Source organism: Astyanax mexicanus, chromosome 7 (genome assembly GCF_023375975.1).
Source record: "Astyanax mexicanus isolate ESR-SI-001 chromosome 7, AstMex3_surface, whole genome shotgun sequence".
In the NCBI taxonomy this organism is placed as follows: Eukaryota; Metazoa; Chordata; class Actinopteri; order Characiformes; family Acestrorhamphidae; genus Astyanax; species Astyanax mexicanus.
The window spans coordinates 51,142,981-51,158,980 of NC_064414.1; the positions used below are offsets into that span (position 1 = coordinate 51,142,981).

Below are 16,000 nucleotides of genomic sequence, written 5' to 3' on the forward strand. Positions count from 1 at the left end.
CCACCAGAGAATTAGAGATTTAACCAGCGCCTCACTTTGCGTTGACCGGCCTCGGGCAACCGGTGTCGTCTCTGCCGCGAAGGGAACCGTTGGTGTCGACCGCCAGGAAGGGTAGCTCGATCCAAGTGGCCGAAGCGGGTTCTTCAGGTGGACTTCACGGTGCAAGCAGGGCTTCGGTTCCAACGGCAAGCGGGAGCGATCGCTCCGGGCAGCTGATTGATTCAGGATTCTCTTCGCGTCTGGGTCTGGTACGGCGAGCGATGTATAACGCTAAAGATGAGCGGTGAACTATAGGCAGCTCCGTAGCGCTAAGGTGTTCAATAGCTGGAAGCACCTAATTCTCTAATTCTGTTGATAATCGCTGGACTTGTGTTGGTCAGCGCGGATGCGCTGCAAGCGCAGCCCAAGCTAAGATCTATGACTCAAAAACTTAAGAATCACTAAGCTGAATCTAAGAGAAAGTAAAACAAAAGAGAGAGTACAAAATTCTAACTAAAACTCTAAGTTAAAATTACTTCTAAGAAAAAAAAAAATTGAACTTAACTAAACCTAAAAAGCGCACGAACTCCGAACTGCGAACCACGAACTACGAACTACTCCTGAATAATCTAACACCCCCCTTTATTGGAAACACATTCCCTTCGTGACGTATTGGCCCTAACTTGTGATAGGTTTCCTAACTGCAAGTATAATCTCTAAAAACCCAATCAGCTCCAGGTAGGTGGAGTCTTGCCTGGACGACTCCCCCTTTTTTCTTTTATTAACTTAAACCTTAACATTCTTAAATGATCAGATTAAACAATTGCTTATTTAAAATATACTTTGACATAGAAAACCCACAATTTCCCCACATTCACCCACTGTTGCATAGCATTTTAGTGATATGAATAAACATCTCAGAACTGAAATCCTAACCAGACAATTAGATAATCATAGTTGATTTTGAGGTGTAAGAATGGAAAGAAATATAACACATGACCAGGGAATACACTAACTTCCACGCATCGGACTCTTAGAAAGGAAAGAAAGAAACTCGTTATGAACTTTAAACTTATTAATTCAAGATTTGGTTATTAACCTGATTAAAGTATTGTGGAAACATGCCCTGATAGCTTTTAAGTAATTATTTTAACCAGACTGCTAGTTTGTTGCCATCCGTATTCTTTTTTGTAGTTAATGTTCATTCACGTCTTAAGAATACATTTTGTTTTTAATGTTTTAACATTTTTCAGCCTTAAATTTCCTTTTTGAAAAGGCAGACTCTCCTGTGTATTTGAAGAGATAAGAACTCTGGCCGTCGTAATTCACACCTCTCCCCCACTAAGGAATGCGGGTCTCATTGCTCTGGTTAACATAATTTCAGACCTCTTTAAATCAGAAATTCACTATACCTTTATACTTTCATACTTTGTTCTTTACTAAACAGGAAAATGTATCTATATAACCAAAGCAAAGGTTAAAATTACGCTGACTAGTTGCAATAGTTCAACCAATGACAAACAAGACATAATTCTTCAGCCTGGAACCTGTAGAAGAAAATGAAGGTAAACCTCAAAATTGTTCTCTTGATTAGAAAGTGTTTCATCACATTGCTTGATACCCTGCTTCTCACAATATTAGAATTAACCAACAGTTATTTAAGTTATTGTAAAAACATATACATATGTAATTTTTCGATCATAGCCTCGTGCTCCAAGAAAAGTTCCTTTCTTCTCCTGCGGGTGGCAGTATTGTCTTGTTAAATGGTCCACGGGTCCCGGACCAGTAAAAGGGTCACGCTGTGTGCGTGAGTGTGTAAATTAGATGTGACTGTTTAAGAGGTGTGCTCCGAAGATAGCGGATCAGCAGGTGACATGTTAATCCCCAAAGTTTATGGGTCTTTTGTTCAGATGCTTTTAGCGAGACAGATGTTTCCAGCAAATGGTCGTAAAAGTCGTTAAAGTGTTATCATTCAAGGTTGGGGAGAATCCCCCTCTGCTCTCCAGTGGAATTTCTTAAGTGGATCTAAGAGTGTGATTTCACAATGAGACATCAGGCTATCTGCTACATATCCCCCCCCATCGGGTGATAATCAGCAGAGATCCAGGTTATCAGTCGATGAGATGACGTAGATAGCTGTGGACAAAAAGGTTACTGGGTATCTCAACTCTTACTGGTGGCATTTGCTGGTCAGTACACAACAGGCTGCATTAGCGTTATCCAAACCAGAGCTAAACCACTTCCCTTACTGCAGCTACCTGCATAGGTTCATCAGTTGCGTCCTCCTGAGTTTCCACTGACACTTCTTGACCCCCCCTTCTACGTCTCACAAATCTAACCACCTTACCCGACCATGAATCCATTTGTCTCTGTAGCTTCACGGTCTTCCTACGATAAAAACACGTTATACCAAAGGTTGCTACATACCCCAGACATACCAGCACAGCTAACAAGGTATCGGGCAATGACCAGGAGTATCTTACAGGTTGGACTGTCCATGTGGGACGCGACTCGATCTCTTTTAAGACATTATTGATGGGGGTCAAATCGATAGACTGGGGACCCTCATACTGTATCCGACCAAGGGTGTCAGGGCTGAGTTCTAAGGAGTGGGTAGTAAAGAAATCAGACACCTCAATTTCACTCTCATATTGATCAGGTACTAAGTGGTACAGGGACCATTCCCCAACATGCAGAGTAGCCCCAGGTGGTACGTCTACCCAAAATGTTTGTTCCGGAAGGGGAATACGTTCATCGATATCATGCTGGTCATAGGACAACACCGCTTCCCGTGCCGCAGTATTTACCAACCACCGGCTCCCTACGATTTCAACCTGAGTCTCGACCTGTTGGTACCTATGAGTGACAGTGGCAGGACACTGGTCCTTAGTGAGCATGGGCTTAAGGCCACAAAGATTGCCGGCACCCTCTCGAGTGAACGGTTTACTGGGACAGAGATAGTGTATATCCTTGGACAGGGTACACATGCGCAAATTTGGGGCCAGATAAAGTCCAGGATTGATGTCTTGGTAAGCTACCAAGGTCGGAGTCTGAATTTTGATGTGTGCTTCTTTTTGCCAAAACCCAACATTTACCACTTCTTTTAAGCGATAAATGTTTTCCGCAGCTATTATAGGTAAGTTGACCAGAAAAGCTACTTCTCTATTTTCTGGATTGACATAAAGAGGTACTGCACTTCCGAGTGTATAGGCTAAATGTGCTTGGAGATCAGTAACTTCCTCTCGGGTAGCCCGACTGAGGATTTCCTGTACCAGGGTTAAAGGCACCAGATAAGCTGGTATCTTGCCCATAGCTAGACTGTCTACTGAGGATCCCACTTCCTGTAGCATGTCATTCAAAAGCATGTTAATCACTTGGATGTGAGCCATATCTGTCTGGATTGCCCGGGTCAGGGAGGTGATCGTTTGCAGAGTTTTGTTTAAAGCTACCGTGTGGGTATTGAGGACCACAATGGTACCCTGTAAAGTTTGTCCAATTGCCTGTAGCTGTCTCTGTTGGGTGTCTATTTGGTCCTTGATGTGTGGTAGTTCTGCCTGTAGTTCCCCTACATTACGGCGGACCGTGGCTAGGCCCACGGCATTAACAGCGGATGTGCCGACGCCAAGGAGTGAGCCTACAGCGGCGGCAGCAGTTAATGAACCTGCAAGAAACCGTTTGGATCTCTTTTGAGCCCCATTCAGTTCAGACTGTGTGACCGCAAATTTTTGCAGCTGTTGTAGCATGTGGGTGGTGTCTCGTTCGGCATGGCTTACTGCCTCTCGTACCCACCAATGCCCAGCCCACCCCACTTGGCGGGACCAATCAGGGAAGTTCTTTTTACATACTTCCTCCGGGTTCAGTCGTACAAACACCCTTTGGGTATGTAACCGGCAGTTTGTGATTAGTAGTCCCGAATTATCCCTAAGAACTACTCCTGAGGTAGGTCCGGGGGAGATCACATCAGGGGCCGCGACGATCGTCCCCAGCACGAGCGTCAGGAGCAGGAGAGTCCTCATCTTCCTAACGAGACAAATGTACATGATTAACCTGGGTGTACTAGTGTGAACCACCAATGAAGTAGAATCTAACAGATAAGTGGCTAACAATCAGTGATATCCTATTCCCAGGCACAAAATGATGGTTCTGTTGGCTGGCTTGATCGGCCGATGTGTAATGGTACTTGGGTTGAAATTGCAAACAACAGACTACTGTATATGGATCAAAGATCAATGTATTCCTAAATTTAAAAAATGAAGTTATTAGTTTAGTTGCCAGTTGTACAGCTAGGAGTTGCTAAACACCTAGGGGTCTAGCAGGGGTTTTGTCCACCTGATTAGACTCTAATCAAGGCATTGGCGGCCCCGACTTGTCCCATAGGGCTTTGGTGTGGCTTAATTTGGTTGCGGTGTACCCACTTGCGGGTTGGCTCCTTAGAACCTTGGCTGATCTGGATCTGGTACACCACCGGGGACAATTTGTCCGTGATTGTGTGGGGTCCAGTCCAGCGAGGCATGAGTTTGCGAGCCAGCCTACCCGTATTCGATTGGGGTTTCTCGACAGGTTGAGCGAAAATGTAGTACCACACCTTATCTCCCACCTGAAGCTCGTCATAGGACGCCTTCTGATCATAGTAGGCCTTCCGACCCTGGGCACTTCGTGCCATGTGCTGTTGGGCAAAAGCAAAAGTGGATTTTAGGTGTTTCTGCAAATCGTCTATGTACTGCTGTGTTGTGTAGGCAACTGAGGTATCTGTTCCACCTGGCTGATATAACAGATGTAGCGGAAGTGTCATCTGTCTGCCTGTCATCACCTCGAATGGAGAGACGCCGGTGGAATCGTGAGGAGTTGCCCTAATGGCCATGAGTACCAATGGCAATTTCACATCCCAGTCGCGGTGATGCGTGGCCACAAATTTCTTGAGGATGCTGACCACTGTGCGGTTAGCCCGTTCGACCTGACCAGAGGACTGGGGGTGGTAGCTCACGTGCAACTTGGCTTTTACACCGAGGACGTGCCACATTTGTTGCATGACTTCTGCCGTGAAATGAGTACCTCGATCTGAGTCAACCCTACAAGGAAGACCAAACCGGGTGAAGATATGATTAACCAGGAGACACGCTGTGGTTATAGCGGTGTCATTGGCGGCTGGAAGACACTCCACCCACTTGGTGAATGCACATGTGACTGTGAGGAAATATTTGTTCCCTCGAGCAGACTTTGTGAGCGGGCCCACCCAATCCATTTGCAGATCCGACCACGGGAAGGTTAACCCCTTTCTCTGTAAGGGAGCCCTGTGCAGAGGATTCGCCGGCTGGAACTGGCAGCACACCAAGCATCCTTTAATGTAACTAGCTACATGCTCCCGCATTCGTGGCCAAAAGGCCACCTGTTTGAGTGTCCTATAGGTTTCCTTGATCCCTTTGTGACCTGCTGATGGAGAGTCATGGGCGTGCCCCAACATTACCCCCCTGTGGCACGGAGGCACCACGAACGCAGGAGAAGTGTGGGTCTCAGTGACATGAACAAGCAAGCCCTTGACCACCTTCAAGAATGCACGGTTGTCCAAGAGTTGTTTAAGCGGAATTGATGCCTCCAGCATTTGGCTGGTTATGGGATTGTTGGTGGGATCAAGCAAGAAAGCCTTAATAGATTTGATGTCGGGGTCTGCGTCTTGTAGCGTGATCAAATCAGCATCTGTGATTTCTGCATCAATGGAGACCGCAGCGCAGGGTAGGATTTCTGTTGTTGAGGTTTGTTTAGCTTGTGCTCTAGTCACGGCTAAAACAGTGGGGTTGGGTTGGGTTGGGTATTTCAACGGGTCAAAGACCCATGAAACTCCTTCCAAGGCACCTCTTTTGGCCAGTGAATCAGCTTGATCATTGTATGTCTTGTCTGTCCCTGGGACACGTGAGTGTCCCCTCACCTTTTTCCAGTAGACAAGCATGTCATGCCGAACTACCAGGTAGTCCGCGGCTGTGAACAGCTCTGTGTGTTTGACTGCTTTCCTGCCAGATGTGAGAAAACCTTTGGTTTTCCAGATTGGCAAGTGACATGTGAAACTTAGACGTGCGTAGTTGGAATCTGTACAGATTACCAGGGTTTTTACCCCCTGGTCGATAGCAAGTTGGATTGTGATGAGTATGGCAGCGATTTCGGCATACTGAGAAGTTTGTGATCCTAGTTTGAACTGTTGTGGTTCGCAAGGATTGTCATCAAGCCAGACGATTCCTGCACCAGCTTTGAGGCCTTCTTGGTCATGTCGGAAAGAGCATCCATCTACGTAGACCGTGGGAATGTTTTCACACTCCTTGGGGTCAAAGTAACGATGGTTTGTGGGTTTTTGGGAGGCGAGATTGGGAATGGGCCCTGATGTGGCCGGTATGTCAGTTTCGCACCGCTGACATGCCGCCAGATCAGTGCCTAGAGGTAATCTCGAGTTTTGCGCATAGCGCACCTCAACCTCAAAACTTTGTAGGGCCATTAACCAGGAGGCGACTCGTGCGTTGGTGACCACACCTTCTCGAATGCGCTGACTGTTGAGAAAGACCACTGGCTGGTGGTTCGTTTCTACAATGATCTTTTGTCCCCCAAGGTAGTTGGAGAAGTGTTTCACTGCCCAGACCGTGGCCAGAAGTGCTTTCTCACAGTCAGAGTATTTGAGTTCCGGAGCCATCAAAGCTTTGCTTGCATAAGCCACCACTCTCTTGTCTCGATCGTGTACCTGGTATAGACCAGCACTCACACAGTGCTCTGAAAACCCAACTTGAAGGTAGAATTCTCTGCTGTGGTCCGGATAGGTTAAACAGGGTGCCGATGCCAGTTTGTCTTTGAGGGTTTGCATGGCTTGTGCCTGGGCCTCACCCCAAATGAAAGGTACATCCTGCTTTAACAGCTGGTACAGTGGCTTGGCCAGTTCCGCAAAGTTTTCAATGAACTGGCGGGAGTAGTTGCATACCCCCAAGAAGCTGCGAAGGGCGTGGATGGTTTTTGGTTCCGCGATATCCACGATGCCTTGGGCACGACATGGTTGCGGGAGAACACCATCTGGACCGACCAAAAGGCCCACATAGTTGACCTTAGTTTTGCACCACTGACATTTGGCTAGGGATATTTTCGCACCTGCTTTTGTGAGCTGATCTAGCACATGATCAATCTCTTCCAAGTGAGCATCGAGAGAATTGTTCCGGATAAGAACATCGTCAACATAAATCAAGGTTCCTCGTTCTCTTGCATCAGGACAAGCTTTGTTGAGAAAGATGTTGAATTCAGCTGGTGAATTGGAATATCCGAATGGGCAGCGGGTGAATGTAAATTGACGGCCGGCGAATGTGAATGCCAGTTTGTGTTGGTCTTCCACATGGACCGGAATGGTCCAGAACCCCGATGCCACCTCTAAGGTTGAAAAATATTTGGCATCTCTGACCCTAGGGAGTTCTTGCTCCAATTGGGTCATGGGCCATCTAGAAAGAGGGACCTGGTCATTTAGGCGGCGATAGTCAATAGTCAGACGCCATTTGCCATTGGGCTTCAACACCGGCCAAAGTGGCGCAGAGTAGGTGCTGTTGCATGGTCGGATTATTCCTTTGTCTAAGAGATCATCTATGATCTCTTGCACCGGCCCGTATGATGCAAGTGGAATCTTGTATTGGCGAACGTAAGCAGGAGCAGCGTCGGGATGCGTCGGAATACGAATCATATGGATGTGGGTCAATCCACAATCCATAGAATCTTGAGAGAAAGACGCGCGATACTTAGTCAGCACTGTTCTGAGCTTTACACGCTCTTCGTCTGATTGCAATGCATCCGCATCTAACAGCATTTGCTGTAGTTGCTTCTCAAACTCTGTTTGAGTTGAAGGAAAACTGTCGGCCTCCTCCTTCTGCTTCACCAGGACTGTGTTAGTGCCAGGTGATGGGACAGAATCGAGACTAAGGACAGTGACTGTATCCAAGACCATTTGGTCCCTGTGGGTCAGATCAATGCGGTACAACGCATCTTCATTGGTCTCCAAGACAGGAAAAATAGCAATTGCCCCAGACGGTCGGGTGTATAATGTCTTGGACTCTTGCTTTGGGAGCAACTGCTGAGGAATCGGACCGATGACTGGAAGCCGCAGTTCAAAGTCATGAAATTTGGTGCTAACCAGCCAACCCAGTTCTGTGAGTTGGGGAATCACTATGTCCTGGGTTGTACAATTTTGAACGAACAAGTAGACTGACCTAGCACGTAACTCCACAAGAGGTGTGGCTTCCACGGTCAGACCAAGATCAAAGAATCGATGTGAGGGTTGGAACAGTGCATGGGGGTGACATAGTTGTTGTCCAGGTAGGATGGTCAGGTAGAGGCCGATATTTTTGGTATTTGCCGGTAGGGTGATGGCTTGGTTGTTTGCCACCTGACAAACTTCAGGTATGGTCTGACCCGAGTGCAGATACTCTGGCTCAGGGGAAGAGCCATCTGCCTGAGTGTTTGTGAGGGACCAAAGGATGTTATTGATGGTGTCTACCTGAACATCCAACCTGACTAACACGTCACCGCCCACATAGATGGAGTGAGGTAAGTCTGGGACCACAAGGAAAAGCTGGGTGAACTCTTTCTTGTTCCAACGGACAGTCAAAGAACAAGTGCCGACTGCTGGCAAGGTGGGTTGAGGAACGGGCCCAAGCGGAAAAGCTCCCTGGGATTGAATGAAATGAAAGCTAGCATGGGTTGCCGATAATGAGTTTACTAAGTCTTGGCTGACTGCGGATTTGTCCGACCACAGGGCGATGACCACGTCATCCACCTGGAAGTCGTCCAATGTGACCCCCTTCTCCACTCTGGGACAATATTCCCCAGGATTTTCAGATGGGACCATGGTACACAAGAAGGTGTCACGTTGTTCCAAGACTGAGCTTGGAGGCCAAGAAGGATTTGTAAACTGTGAAACGGCGGCTGTAGGCTCTTCCTCAATCTCCATAGGAACCACGGGGTCGATCAGTCCCTTGCATGGTTGGAACTGTCCACAAAGACGGTAGCACTGGATCTCCTCCTCACGAGAGGGAAGAACAGGAAGGGGTTGCCGAACCTGCGCCCAGATCTTAAGACCTTGAAAGTCGATAAGGGGCTCGAACCGATTAAGAAGATCTTTTCCTGCGAGGAATGGGATGGACTCCAAGGGAGACACATGAATTGGATGAACAACAGTCACGGGCCCAATCGTAAGTTGAATTAGGGCCATCGAATGTATGGTGATGCCCGTGTGTGAGTAGGGCTGGATATTGAGAGAACAGTTACTCAGCTGTATCTCCCTGTTCCGTCGCCGAGCGGATGCCCGCACTCGGTTAAAAAGGGACATGGACATCAGTGTGATGTCTGATGCCGTGTCAAGAAGAGCATCTTGCACAAATTCATCCTCCAAAGTAGTAGCAAGATAGAATTTTCTGGCCACCCCCCTTTCGCTCAGATGGCCCAAGAACTGTCGGAAAGGAAGCTCCCCCCGAATTAGAAATGGGTCTTCTTCCTTGAGAGAGTGGTCAGTGTCTAGTTCCACAACTAGGACTGCACTAGGTGCAGTGTCTTGGGCATGCTCCCAAGTAGCTCGTTTGGGGTCTTTTTCATGGGGAGCAGTGCTCGACTGCTCCTGGATGTTGCGCCCTTGGTTGAGGTTACCCCTTTTCTCCTTGCGCATTTGGTTAACCCATTGTAGGATTAACTCAAGATCCCCTGCCTCCAGGCCGTTAAGGGTTTTGTCAAGTGATGATTTAGGGCTTTTTGCAGTCTGGTTTGGTCCAGAGTGCCTGTTATTCCCATGATGGTGTGGCCTGCCACCACGTTGATGGTGGGAGGCTCGACCTCGATGGGGTCTGCCCTGGCCGCGATTCACCTTATAAGTAGGTGAGCGGCGTCGCTGTGGATCGACCTGCTGACTTTGGGCTGGTTCTTGTCTATAGGGTCTGGACCCGTGAGTCTTATCTGTTCCCTGGAAGCTGTGCTTCCCCTCTAGTTCCATACAAGGGTTACTGGCTACTGCAAGGACCTCGGAGTCGGTTTTTTTACCCAAACTTTGCTGAACTTTTGCAAAGCCTCTAAGAGCTAGATCTCTTAGCTGCCGACTAGTCAGGGTGCGGGGACAAGCCGAGACACCTAAATGGTGGCTGGTTGAAGGATGGAGGTTCTGGACAAACAGGACCTTGAAATTTTCGTCCTCCTCCATCTCTGGTTCATTCTTGAAGCCAAAGTAAGCGCGCCTGAGGCGATAGTAGTACTGTTCGGGACCCTCCTGCCTGTTCTGCCTCACCGCGAATGCAGCAGAGAGGCCTAACTGGGTTGAGAAGCTAGAGAATTCTGCCACCAATGCTTGGCAGAGAGCCCTATAGTTCCCCCTTACGTGTGGTGGTTGGCGTTCAATGAAACTGCTAACGTCGCGGTTGGATGTTATTTTAATGAGATAGATTCTGTCGTCTATGGTGGCCAGAGGGAAGCGCCGTAGATAGTAATCAATGTCATTTAGATAAAGGTGGATATCATTAGGACAGCCAGGCTTAGGTTCAAACCGGCTGATATTGCGGGCAACTTTATCCAAATCTCTATCTGAGGGCGTTATGGGCCTGGCCATATCTGCATTTGTTTGGGGTCGTTGGGTGCGTTCAGATTCGTCCCAGCCAAACAGGGTCCGGTTCACCTTTTTGGGGCCAGCCGGTTCCGGTTTGACTCTGATGGGTGATCGAGGAGCTTCAGCTCCTCCCTGGTAACCCATGGAAGTTACGGGCGTAGGAGTATGTACCTCCGTCTTAAAGAGATGTGGGGTCGCTGGTCTACCCTTTGTTGGGCTTACCTTTGGCCCCCGGGAATATGTCTCATCCCGTTCTAATTTGAACTCTGCCAACTGCGTTTCTGCATCCCTTTTTTCTATACGAGCTAATCTTAAAGCACTCATAGCCTGTGTTAGTTCAGCCTCGAGTTCGGTCTGCTGCTCCTGGGCTTCCTCCAGCTTACCTCGTGACTGGATGGCAAGCTTTGTGGCTGTTGCGGCCTCTTCCTGCAGTGACTTTACTTTATGTTCAAGGGCTTCTTGTTGGGATTGTATCTCTGAACCAGTATTATGCCATTGCGCCAATTCGTCCCTGAGTTTTTGGTTAGTTTGCTGGAGAGCTGTACAGTGGTTAGTAGCATGTTGCTCTCTCTCTTGTGAGAGTTGGAGTTGTCTCCAGAGTATGAGGGCCATTTTGTACACGGTGTCTATTTGTTCTTTTATTTTTAGGGATTTAGTTAGGTGGTCGTCCACACAGCTAGTCATCAAACTCTGAAGGTGGGCATCATCTGCCTGTTGCACGCCTTCAGCATAGTCTGGAATGCGGCAGCTTACTAAATCAAGAAGAGTGGCTTCTACTTGGTCCACCGACTCAGCCTCGCTGAGGAGCGGGGACCCTGCCTCTCTTGGAGAACTCATTTTGACTTGACGAGGGTCAAGCGATGCGAGCTGTATTGGAAGCCAGTCCCGGATGGGTGACTTAGCACTGCTGCTGAGATTGGAGAGATTGATGCTAGGGTAACAACTTTGATGCGTAGTCCCTAGTGAATCTAATAAGCCAAAAGTGTAGTTTTTTTTTTTTTTTTTTTTTTTTTTTTTTTTTAATGGATAATTATTATTTTAATTTTATTTGGGTGACCTTGGATAGGTATAAGTTTTAATAGTTTTGCATAAAAATTGTCAAATACCTATTAGTAATTAATTAAATTGTTAACTAGGTGGTAACTGGCAAGGTTTGAATGACTGTGGATGCATTAAAGATAGCACTGCTGTCACCAACACCACAGTCAAATCCTGTCAAAAACCAGCATAGAGCGGATGTATGTATGTCTATAAGGCTTTGATTTATTTAGAAATTCAACGAAGTGACTCAGACAGAGTCTAAGCTACCTTCAGTATTAGCGAGCAGATTTTTATTTATTTTTTTATTTATTTATTTTTTTTTTTATTTATTTTTTTTTTATATATATTTTTTATTTATTATTTTTTTATATGGCTAAATAGGATAGGGATTGTATGCCTGTATTTAGAATAACAAGAAGAAGTGGATAATATGTTTGACAAAACAAAATAATGAATGGCTACTATGGATTACCTAAATAACAGGTATTTATAGCGACCAATGATTATAACTTGAATGTTTAAAAATACTGGATATTATGGTTAGCTCAAATGAATATATTTAATGTAAGCAATGTGAGTAGAACAGCTGACAAGCAAGTTAGCTTTGAGAGTTGACACTATGTTTGAAGTAGGATGGCTACATAGAACAAAATAGTGAATTATTACAATTGAGTTATCTAAATGTATCTATTTGAAGTGAATTCTATTTTGAATATATACTTACTAGTAATTAAGAATGGAAATGGCACTTACTAGTATTAATAATAACTAGGACGATACAACATTTAAAATATAACAGTAACCAAGCAAAGAAAGCAGGGGAAGAGGGTATCTCGATTAAGGTATGCCAAAACTCATATGAAGCCAACACCAACCACACGTAAACACAGTTTACTACAAGAATTTCCCAAAATAGCGTATAAATGAACTGCAACCCCCTTTAACCTGAGTATTCACCCAAACGACCAGAAGAGGGCAGTGTAGATATAGCTTTACCCCTAGAGGCACGAAAAGGTAAGACAGCCTTGAGGCAAGATGTAGCTGATACAGTTGACCACGAGATGGCGACTAGAGGCCACTGGTGGGGAAGGCTCCGCCTACCGGTGACACAACTGAGTCCCGCCCCCTTGAGTGGGAGGACAAACCTCAGCTCCTGAGAGCTCAGTTGCTTTCAAGCTTTGTGGGGAACACAACGGTCTTGCTGACCTTAACACAGAGACACAGAGAGGAGCACAGCACGCAGGAATTTACTTCACACAGTCTGAGTCAAGCGGGGCTTCCGCTGAGGGCGTGATCCTCGCCCGTCGCGTTTTCGCGACTGTAAACCTCTCTACCACCTAAAAGGATAGCGTTACGCCGCGGTTTGCAAAGCCGCGGGGCACACGAGAGGGTCCCAGTACGACCGGGGTGCGGAAATCCGCGCACACGGGCCGTTTAAACTGGGAAGCGGGTTTACTGCACTGGAAATCCGCAGCTACAGCAACCTCGCTGAGGCCTTTACAAATAGCGCTGATATAATTCACGTGATAATAGTTGTCGGCTGAGCCTGTTTAGATACCCCGGGTAAATGTAAAGCACCAATAACAGTGATAATGAAAGCAGACGCACAGCGGCGTCTACCATACACACACGCGCTCACACTGATCAGCTCTTTGGCGAGTAATATGAGGCGTTTCACAAGTGATTACCAATGCTCTTTCAAACACATACACATAAAGGAGTTGGATATATATATAGATGTATATAGATGTGCGCGCACACAGACAGAGGGGTGACCCGGTTAGCTTTCGCCAGCCCGCTGGCGTTTTACTAACGCGGAGCGTAAGGTAGATATTTAATAAACACAACACACCAATACGTTTTCTTAACTCCGTGCTTTTCTCCCGTAGATCAGAGATGTGACGTTGGCCCCACGTTGGGCGCCAAATATGTAGTGGTTACAAGGGATACCGAACTATTTACCTGATATCAATATTAATTTTAATATTAATATTAAAGGTTAATAGGGCGCCAGTAGCGGCTAGCTACAAAATTTATATTTAACCTCAGGGTGAGTTCTTGTCGGTTTCAGAAAGTCTTTGAACCACGGGAGGAACACATTTAAGTCAAGAATTGGCTAAAACAAGTAATGTTTATTTAGAATAAAAGTAATACATGGATATATGCAGAATTAGATAAGGGGCATAATTCAAACAACAATTTGAGAGTGAAATTCAAGCACGCTGATGATAACAGTCTTACAACCAAACCTTCTCATCGCATATATGAATAACTCAAAACACTTTAGACCCAAACAACAGAAATGTATAAGTAGATAAAAATAAACAAATCAATACCCAGTTTAATATACCAAAGGGGAAGTAATTATGATAACCCACTAGGAGATAAACCTAAATATGAATAACTAAACCCACTATAAGAATATTAGGAGATTAAACAAGATTATAAGTGATTATATACTGCTATAAACGAACTAACTACTAAAGAAGCAAAACGCTCTAAATCCAAGCTAATTGAGTTAAACTAGATTACATTAGAACTATGGAGCTGACAGAGATCCCACCATCTCTCAACCGGGAATAACTATAACTGAAAACTTAGCAAGACTCAACCTAACCAGACCAACAGAACGCCACCAGAGAATTAGAGATTTAACCAGCGCCTCACTTTGCGTTGACCGGCCTCGGGCAACCGGTGTCGTCTCTGCCGCGAAGGGAACCGTTGGTGTCGACCGCCAGGAAGGGTAGCTCGATCCAAGTGGCCGAAGCGGGTTCTTCAGGTGGACTTCACGGTGCAAGCAGGGCTTCGGTTCCAACGGCAAGCGGGAGCGATCGCTCCGGGCAGCTGATTGATTCAGGATTCTCTTCGCGTCTGGGTCTGGTACGGCGAGCGATGTATAACGCTAAAGATGAGCGGTGAACTATAGGCAGCTCCGTAGCGCTAAGGTGTTCAATAGCTGGAAGCACCTAATTCTCTAATTCTGTTGATAATCGCTGGACTTGTGTTGGTCAGCGCGGATGCGCTGCAAGCGCAGCCCAAGCTAAGATCTATGACTCAAAAACTTAAGAATCACTAAGCTGAATCTAAGAGAAAGTAAAACAAAAGAGAGAGTACAAAATTCTAACTAAAACTCTAAGTTAAAATTACTTCTAAGAAAAAAAAAAATTGAACTTAACTAAACCTAAAAAGCGCACGAACTCCGAACTGCGAACCACGAACTACGAACTACTCCTGAATAATCTAACACCCCCCTTTATTGGAAACACATTCCCTTCGTGACGTATTGGCCCTAACTTGTGATAGGTTTCCTAACTGCAAGTATAATCTCTAAAAACCCAATCAGCTCCAGGTAGGTGGAGTCTTGCCTGGACGACTCCCCCTTTTTTCTTTTATTAACTTAAACCTTAACATTCTTAAATGATCAGATTAAACAATTGCTTATTTAAAATATACTTTGACATAGAAAACCCACAATTTCCCCACATTCACCCACTGTTGCATAGCATTTTAGTGATATGAATAAACATCTCAGAACTGAAATCCTAACCAGACAATTAGATAATCATAGTTGATTTTGAGGTGTAAGAATGGAAAGAAATATAACACATGACCAGGGAATACACTAACTTCCACGCATCGGACTCTTAGAAAGGAAAGAAAGAAACTCGTTATGAACTTTAAACTTATTAATTCAAGATTTGGTTATTAACCTGATTAAAGTATTGTGGAAACATGCCCTGATAGCTTTTAAGTAATTATTTTAACCAGACTGCTAGTTTGTTGCCATCCGTATTCTTTTTTGTAGTTAATGTTCATTCACGTCTTAAGAATACATTTTGTTTTTAATGTTTTAACATTTTTCAGCCTTAAATTTCCTTTTTGAAAAGGCAGACTCTCCTGTGTATTTGAAGAGATAAGAACTCTGGCCGTCGTAATTCACACCTCTCCCCCACTAAGGAATGCGGGTCTCATTGCTCTGGTTAACATAATTTCAGACCTCTTTAAATCAGAAATTCACTATACCTTTATACTTTCATACTTTGTTCTTTACTAAACAGGAAAATGTATCTATATAACCAAAGCAAAGGTTAAAATTACGCTGACTAGTTGCAATAGTTCAACCAATGACAAACAAGACATAATTCTTCAGCCTGGAACCTGTAGAAGAAAATGAAGGTAAACCTCAAAATTGTTCTCTTGATTAGAAAGTGTTTCATCACATTGCTTGATACCCTGCTTCTCACAATATTAGAATTAACCAACAGTTATTTAAGTTATTGTAAAAACATATACATATGTAATTTTTCGATCATAGCCTCGTGCTCCAAGAAAAGTTCCTTTCTTCTCCTGCGGGTGGCAGTATTGTCTTGTTAAATGGTCCACGGG

At 45.4% G+C, this 16,000-nt stretch overlaps 1 protein-coding gene across 1 annotated transcript; it reads right to left on the minus strand.

Annotated features, from left to right (window-relative positions):
* Positions 1 to 1,960: 1,960 nt before the first annotated feature.
* LOC125802949 (uncharacterized) lies at positions 1,961 to 14,682 on the minus strand. The gene is made up of 2 exons (XM_049481393.1): positions 14,282 to 14,682; positions 1,961 to 3,999 (listed from the first exon to the last, which is right to left on the minus strand). Exon 2 carries the CDS (start codon positions 3,993 to 3,995, stop codon positions 2,211 to 2,213), a length of 1,785 nt encoding a protein of 594 aa, XP_049337350.1. The 5' UTR covers positions 3,996 to 3,999; positions 14,282 to 14,682; the 3' UTR covers positions 1,961 to 2,210.
* Positions 14,683 to 16,000: the final 1,318 nt, after the last annotated feature.

What these genes read in the sequence shown, in the direction of transcription:
- LOC125802949 (XM_049481393.1), bottom strand. Translation starts at nt 3,995, where the DNA reads ATGAGGACTCTCCTGCTCCTGACGCTCGTGCTGGGGACGATCGTCGCG.